The sequence below is a fragment of the Cherax quadricarinatus genome, chromosome 11, assembly GCF_038502225.1.
Source record: "Cherax quadricarinatus isolate ZL_2023a chromosome 11, ASM3850222v1, whole genome shotgun sequence".
Classification (NCBI taxonomy): Eukaryota; Metazoa; Arthropoda; class Malacostraca; order Decapoda; family Parastacidae; genus Cherax; species Cherax quadricarinatus.
Window position 1 is genome coordinate 18285254 of NC_091302.1, and position 8736 is coordinate 18293989.

General features: G+C 41.6%; 1 protein-coding gene across 1 annotated transcript; it reads right to left on the minus strand.

Moving 5' to 3' along the window:
- Nucleotides 1-320: 320 nt before the first annotated feature.
- On the minus strand, nt 321-2921 carry LOC138852535 (piggyBac transposable element-derived protein 3-like). The gene is made up of 3 exons (XM_070083854.1): nt 2800-2921; nt 635-2401; nt 321-380 (listed from the first exon to the last, which is right to left on the minus strand). Exons 1-3 carry the CDS (start codon nt 2803-2805, stop codon nt 321-323), a joined length of 1833 nt encoding a protein of 610 aa, XP_069939955.1. The 5' UTR covers nt 2806-2921.
- Between the last annotated feature and the right edge of the window lie 5815 nt (nt 2922-8736).

Sequence of the window (8736 nt, forward strand, 5' to 3'; positions counted from 1 at the left end):
TCCCTCAGAGTGGTATCAGTGTGTCCAGTTTATCAGTCTTGAAGAAAGTACGACATATTGTCGAAGAAGTGGCTTATATACTGTAGTCAGGTGAGTGGAAGCAGGAGGAGGCAGAGTCACAGTGGAACCATCCACTAGTTTAATCCCTTTACCAGGCCGTGCCTCATATTTGAGCAGATGCAAATATTGCAACCTATATTGCGACAGTATATGCAATTCTAAGACATATTTATTTGTGATCATTTTTTGAGTTTATTTATTTTTGGGCCATAAAATGCCCTTTCTGGCCGCATCAAATATGAGGCACTCCCCGACAATGGTTAAACTGTAGGTGACAGATCAGGCATCAAATTTGATGCAAGCCTGACAAATGCATTTGTCTAAAAGAATCATAACAGCTGTTATAACTGATAATTAAAGGCATAAATTTACTTTTAATGTTTATTCATAAACAACTTGGGTAAACAAAAGGCACAGAAACTTGATTTCAATAAATTTAAGACATTTTTAGTAATTGACATTTTATAAAAAAATTGAAAAAATGTTACAAAAATATTATCAGAGGAATTTAAGCATGTTGTTGCTTATGGAATTCCAGGAAACAATTCCTCATTGAATTTAGACATAAATTAACCTTGCAGAAGGAACAAGCAAAGGAAGAGTAGGTCCTCTTGTTCTTGGTGTTGCAATGTTTACATGAAAGCCTCTTTGCAGAAACTGGCCAGTGTGTTTGTGTTTCATCAAATATTGTATCATGAGACCTTTTTCTATGCCGATTGGGAATGTCATCAAGTGAAGAAGACCTTGAAGAAGACCGTGAAGTTGAACAACTTGGAGATCTCAGGCTCCTTGGGATTCCATTGGTTGACTTTCTTGCAGAATTGGAGATGGAAAACCGAAATTCCTTGATGCTCATGTATTTCTCTTTCAAAACACCACAGTCACACCTGTACAACAACCAGCCATTGACACAACAAAGATCAATGACATATCCAAAGAGCCTCATGTACCAGCGTTTTGCTTTGAGTGGAGACTTGTAGAGATGCACCAACATATCATTCTTATCTATGCCCCCCATATGGGCATTATAATTCTTTATCACTGCAGGACAGTCAACTTCCACCTTTTGTTTGAGCTCCTTGCTGTACCTCTTTATCTTTGTCACTGGGTTGATACCAATATCATTAGTCAGTAAAGTAACAACCTTACTGTCTTTCCAACGTACAGCAAGGACACTATCCAATGAACAGTAATCCATAGCACTTTTCACCTTTGTTTTTTCCATGTCATTGACAGACATAAGTGGTGGTTTTCCAATTCTGCTGTCCCTTGCAGTGCCTGTGTATCTGCAATTGAATGTAGCATGCAGATATTTCACTAGAGGCAAACTGGTAAAGAAGTTATCTGCATAAATTGCACTGGTCTTTGTGTGGTCCATAGTCTTTGCAAGGCAAATAACAACCTTGGAACTTATAGGCATTTTCTTCTCCTCCTCTGTTAGACTAACACTGTGATAATCAAATGTTGTTTGACCTTGATACATCATTATGTCATGTATAAATCCATCATCGCTGGCCCGGCAAAAAAGTTTAAACCCCCATTTATCAGGCTTGGTCCTGATATATTGCCTGAGATTTCCTGCTCTTGTTCCCTTATATCCTACCATTACCTCATCAACTGATTGCTTTCGTGTACCTGGAACTGTTAGGCATGCTTTTCTTAGACCTTCAAACAGTGGTCTTACTTTATGGAACCTGTCAGCTGTTGCCTTGGTATTATCATTTATATGAATAGCTGTCCTTAGTGACCTAAACCTTTTAGATGTCATAACAGTTGTAATATCAGGATGACAATGATTATGGGACCTGTAATCTTCTAAAGAGGGCAGGGTGTCCATACTCATGAATATCAGAATTCCAACAAATTGCATAAGCTCTTCACTAGTGGTGTTGAAGTTAGTATTAACATCTTTCTGTGTTGCATACAAGTTTGTGTTAAATACAAGGCTTTCTAACATTTCTGCAGTAAATAATTCACAAAAATATTGAAATGGTTCCTTGATATGTGTTGGTACCTCATGTTTGTAGTCAGGTAATGGAGTATTTGTTATGTCAAGTTTGCTCCAGGTGGCATTAGTGTTGTTGACAGTTGTTTCATCTACCTCAACATCATCATCTTTAACTGCTTGTTTTCGTACATTTCTTCGTTTTACATTAACTTGCCCACTTCTCTTAGACAAATCTTCATGTTCATCTTCACTTGAAGAAGCATCATTTGCCTGTGGCTCATAATCATCTCCAGAATCCACTTCCTCATTAGGGTCACTGTCATCATGTAACTCTGGCACGATGTAATCCCTTCTTCTTTGAGCCCTTGATCCATAAAACACATTTGTGTTCAACTGAAATGAACAGAAAACACAAAATGAGCATTCCATATGAGCAAATTTCATAAATTTACAAGGTAAAATTACTCATATATCAATGAATTTGATTCAGCATGCAATTGTTAGCTATCAGTGACAAGACAGTCTAATTATGATCTGTTAATCCATGATATATGATACCTTCATTGGCCCATTTCTTATCACCATTGTCAGGCTGAGCCTCAATATTGATACAAAAACAGTAAGTGATAATCTACCATTGTCAGGCCGGGCCTCAATATTGATACCAAAAAGGTAAACAAAACTTCAAGTGCATTTATTTGTTACTTCTCACTGCCTCAGGCAATTCATTTACATCTCAAAATGAAGTTCAAACATTCAATAATGCACTGGAAACACATTCAGAAACTTACCGACATTCTGGAGTGGTGTAAATTGGTGAAATATCAGGAGAGTGAGGGTCGAAATGCTGCTCCTTCAACAAGTCAAGCAGTACTGAACACTCGAGGAGCTCCCAGCCAATAGCAGAGGACAGTACCCAAGTGACGCCACCTTCAAGCTCCGCCCAGAAGGTGTGTGATTGGCTGGATTGAGGCGAGAAGTCTCTGGGAGCATATGCTTTGTGTCTATGGCACCATGAAAACCATGCTTTTGGTGCCTCATTATTGAGGCACCGCCCGGTAAAGGGTATTAAGTAGGTCTTTCGTCCAAAGGTTGGACAAGTGTTGAAGAATTCCTTGTATCAAGATCCCATAATGTTGCAGTGTCTGACATATGTGACAAATCGCTTAGAACACCATTTTTCCATATGCTGTACTTTTTTTGAATATTGATGGACTGAACACATTGATTCCTCATTGAGGGACTGACTAAGGAAATATAAACACATATGCAGTATAATGTGATCCTTTATTGACAACGTTTCACCCACACAGTGGGCTTTTTCAAGTCACACACAGATCTACCTGGGGTGGAAGGTACGGGAGTATTTATAGTCATGTTCAGAATGTTGAGGTCAGGTGGAGAATGCTGCATCTGATGATCTACCGGGTGGGGTTATAGAGTCTTGGGTAGCTTGGCAGGGGTTTTGGACAAGTTGTGAGTAGACCTTCTGCAGTGTTCTATGTTCTTATGTGGGATAGCAATGAAGAAGTTTCTTGGCGAGTAGTTCAGCTATGTTATAGAAGCCGTTGTTCTGGTTGAAATTGTTGGTTATATAGATAAGCGATGATTCCAGGATTCTTCGGTATTGAGTGTTGTCTTCTGTGGCTATAAGTCTTGAGTTTCTGTAGTTAATTAAATGGTTGTGTGAATTGCGATGTTGTACACAGGCATTCCTTGTATCGTCAGTCCTGCTTGCATATTGGTGTTCTGAAATACGTGTTTGGAGGTCTCTTGATGTTTCGCCCACATATAATTTGTTGCAGTCATTACAAGGGATTATGTATACCCCTGCAGAGGATGGAGGCTTGTCGTGTCTACTACTGGTGATGTCCTTGATGGTCGTGGTTGTGGAGGTAGATACTTGGAATGATGTATTAGAAAAGATGTTGGAAACATGTTTGGCAATGGAGTTGGTGGGGAGGACTATGTATCTCTTCTCGGCAGTGTCTTCTCTGGGTGTGTTGAAGATGTTTAATGCCCGCCGTCTGCAGTCTCTGATGAAGTGACGAGGATGGTGGAGTTTAGAAAATACTTGTTCAATTATAGTGCATTCTTCCTCAAGGAACTCATTGCTGCAGATTCTGAGTGCACGCAGGAAGAAGCCTATAATTACACCACGTTTGGTTTTGGTGTCGTGGTGAGAGTAGAAGTGGAGAAGATCGTTTTGGTTGGTGGGTTTTCGATAGACTTTAAAACGAAGTTCGTGATCAGCTTTGCAGAGCAGAACATCAAGGAAAGGAAGAGTGTTGTCGACTTCTTCTTCAAGTGTGAACTGGATTGAAGGCTCGACCTGGTTGAGCTTGTCTTGGAGAGCTTGAACGTTGAAGCGTTTTGGAGTTATGAGGAGAATGTCGTCAACATAACGGAGTCAGGTGACAGACGAAGGAATAATGGTGGAGAAACGTTCGGCTTCTAGATGTTCCATATATAGGTTCGCCAGGACAGCACTGAGTGGCGAACCCATGGGTAGTCCAAAAGTCTGCTGAAAGAGGTGATTTTCGAAAGAGAAACACGTAAAGCCAACACATAATTCAACATGGTCGATGAAATCGCTGGCTGGAATGGGAAGATCAAGTGAATCGTCAATTTTCCTGCGGAAGAGATCGATGGCTTGTGTAGTAGGTACTTTGGTGAATAGGGAAGTCACGTCAAGGCTGGAAAGTTTCTTGTTCCTGATGTTGATGTTGCGAATGCGATTGAGAAGATCACCCGAGTGTTTGAGATGTGCTTTGGCACTATCAGTCCAGCACATCTCAAACACTCGGGTGATCTTCTCAATCGCATTCGCAACATCAACATCAGGAACAAGAAACTTTCCAGCCTTGACGTGACTTCCCTATTCACCAAAGTACCTACTACACAAACCATCGATCTCTTCCGCAGGAAAATTGACGATTCACTTGATCTTCCCATTCCAGCCAGCGATTTCATCGACCTTGTTGAACTATGTGTTGGCTTTACGTGTTTCTCTTTCGAAAATCACCTCTTTCAGCAGACTTTTGGACTACCCATGGGTTCGCCACTCAGTGCGGTCCTGGCGAACCTATACATGGAACATCTAGAAGCCCAACGTTTCTCCACCATTATTCCTTCGTCTGTCACCTGGCTCCGTTATGTTGACGACATTCTCCTCATAGCTCCTAGACGCTTCAACGTTCAAGCTCTCCAAGACAAGCTCAACCAGGTCGAGCCTTCAATCCAGTTCACACTTGAAGAAGAAGTCGACAACACTCTTCCTTTCCTTGATGTTCTGCTCTGCAAAGCTGACCACGAACTTCGTTTTAAAGTCTGTCGAAAACCCACCAACCAAAACGATCTTCTCCACTTCTACTCTCACCACGACACCAAAACCAAACGTGGTGTAATTATAGGCTTCTTCCTGCGTGCACTCAGAATCTGCAGCAATGAGTTCCTTGAGGAAGAATGCACTATAATTGAACAAGTATTTTCTAAACTCCACCATCCTCGTCACTTCATCAGAGACTGCAGACGGCGGGCATTAAACATCTTCAACACACCCAGAGAAGACACTGCCGAGAAGAGATACATAGTCCTCCCCACCAACTCCATTGCCAAACATGTTTCCAACATCTTTTCTAATAAATCATTCCAAGTATCTACCTCCACAACCACGACCATCAAGGACATCACCAGTAGTAGACACGACAAGCCTCCATCCTCTGCAGGGGTATACATAATCCCTTGTAATGACTGCAACAAATTATATGTGGGCGAAACATCAAGAGACCTCCAAACACGTATTTCAGAACACCAATATGCAAGCAGGACTGACGATACAAGGAATGCCTGTGTACAACATCGCAATTCACACAACCATTTAATTAACTACAGAAACTCAAGACTTATCACCACAGAAGACAACACTCAATACCGAAGAATCCTGGAATCATCGCTTATCTATATAACCAACAATTTCAACCAGAACAACGGCTTCTATAACATAGCTGAACCACTCGCCAAGAAACTTCTTCATCGCTATCCCACATAAGAACATAGAACACTGCAGAAGGTCTACTCACAACTTGTCCAAAACCCCTGCCAAGCTACCCAAGACTCTATAACCCCACCCGGTAGATCATCAGATGCAGCATTCTCCACCTGACCTCAACATTCTGAACATGACTATAAATACTCCCGTACCTTCCACCCCAGGTAGATCTTTGTGTGACTTGAAAAAGCCCACTGTGTGGGTGAAACGTTGTCAATAAACGATCACATTATACTGCATATGTGTTTATATTTCCATTGTGTCGGTATTTTATACCATTTATTTCCATCGAGGGACTGATTACCTCAAGCTCCTCCTCTTCTTATATCGTTCTTCTTTGTATTGGACTTATGAAGCCACTGTGTGGCGAAACGTTTCCTCAATAAAGATTCCCATATGTTTCATAAATCTCTCATTCTTCAAATTGTCGGTTTTCTAAACCATTTGTCATATATAACAGTCGGTTACGTTGTCGTAGAGATCCGCTCTGCCCTGTCCTTGGTAATCGTTGAAGTCGTCTTCGTACTGTCCGGTTCCTAGTGTTTCATGGTGACATATCTTCATTTGGCCCAACTGCACCGCCCTTCTGCACCACCAACTGCTCACATGGGTCAACCTCCAGAGAGGCTGCACCCACTAGCACGACCGGGACTGAACTGGATGAGGCACTAAACACAACCTCCCACATATATGTCCAACCCACTGATGATGTCATACTTCAGCGCTCTGAAATAATATTCTACTGGCAATATATATAGCTTAACACAAGACTGGGTGGTGTCATATATTTCGGGCTTTAAAGGTCGCTGTGTCATCACCTATATGAGACCACTAATGGTAATGATTCTCCAGTTTTTTTAATATGAGTGTGAAAATAGTGCTGTGCAAGTAAATATATGCATAGGCAGATAAGTAACAAAAGACACTTGTCCTTTTTCCTAACGAACAGGAAACCACCTCCACCGCTGGCAGTCTTTTATGGGAAAGCTTCGCCATGTTAGGAATGTTTTTTTTTTTTTTTTTACACAGGGTAACAAGGTTAAGGTAAGAGTTCCTAACTTTATTTACAAGGTAAGAGCTGTTAGCTACATCAGCTGATTTAGAGACTCGCTATTAGAGAATGGAGGCTGAAGTCTGCAACTCTTGTTGCACTAAATATACCACACGAAACTAGTGTTTCATATCAATAAAATAAAATAATAATCACTGGCCGTGGGCTGAAGCTATGCTTTTGTGAGGAATGAATTAGTCTTGTCAAAAGATATATAAACCCATATTGCCGTTCATTTTTTCACACACACACACACACACACACCAAGGATCTTGGAGTGTGTATAATACCGAGCACATCACGTGAGGCGCACATCAATCAAATAACTGATGCAACATATGGGCGCCTAGCAAACCTAAGAACAGCATTCCGACATCTCAATAAGGAATCGTTTAGGACCCTGTACACCGTGTACGTCAGGCCTATATTGGAGTATGCAGCACCAGTTTGGAACCCACACCTAACCAAGCACGTAAGGAAATTAGGTTTGTCACAAGACTAGTCCCGGAGCTAAGGGGTATGTCCTACGAGGAGAGGTTAAGGGAGCTCGATCTGACGACAGTGGAGGACAGGAGAGATAGAGAGGATGGAATAGGAGGTTGGTTATTGAAAGCGGTGAAAAGTTTTTACGGGGATAGTGAGGCTCAAGTTAGAGTATGTAGGAGAGAGGAAGATTATTTCTCAGTAAAAGTAAGCCTTAGACAAGGGTGTGTGATGTCACCATGGTTGTTCAATATATTTATAGATGGAGTTGTAAGAGAAGTGAATGCTCGGATTTTGGCAAGAGGTGTGGGGTTAAAAGATAAAGAATCTAACACAAAGTGGGAGTTGTCGAATTTGGTAGGGTATGTAAAAGAAGAAAATTAAAAGTGAATACTGGAAAAAGTAAGGTCATTAGGATAACAAAAAAATTAGGTATTAAAATATTGGATGTCAGAGTGGAGGGAGAGAGTATGGAAGAGGTGAATGTATTCAGATATTTAAGGAAGATGCGTCTATGAAAGATGAAGTGAATCATAGGAATGACGAGGGGAAAAAAAGGTGAGTGGTGCAGTGAAGAGTCTGTCGAGACAAAGATCTTGGTCCATGGAAGCAAAGAGGAGAATGTATGAGAGTATAGTTGTACCAACGCTCTTATATGGGTGTGAAGCATGGGTGGTGAGTGTTGCAACAAGGAGAAGGCTGGAGGCAGTGGAGATGTCGTGTCTGAGGGCAATGTGTGGTGTGAATGTAATGCAGAGATTTCGAAGTTTGGAAATTAGGAGGAATTGCAGGATTACCAGAGGGCTGAGGAAGGGTTGTTGAGGTAGTTCGGATATGTAGAAAAGCTGGAAGAAAATAGAATGACTTCAAGAATGTATAAATCTGTAGTGGAGGGAAGGCGGGGTAGAGGTCGGCCTTGGAAAGGTTGGAGGGACGGGGTAAAGGACGTCTAGTGAGCGAGGGGCTTGGATTTCCAGCAAGCGTGCGTGAGCGTGTTAGATAGGAGAGAATGGAGTCAAGGTATTTTTAGGACTTGATGTGCTGTTCGGGTGTGAGCAGGGTAATATTTATGAATGGATTCAGGGAAACCGGCAGGACAGACTTGAGTCCTGGAGATGGAAAGTACAGTGCCGGCACTCTGAA

Excerpts from the sequence above, each read along its gene's own strand:
- LOC138852535 (XM_070083854.1), bottom strand. Across the intron at positions 381-634 it reads TTGCTTGTTCCTTCTGCAAG|ACAAATGCATTTGTCAGGCT; the intron begins GTTAATTTATGT and ends TGATTCTTTTAG.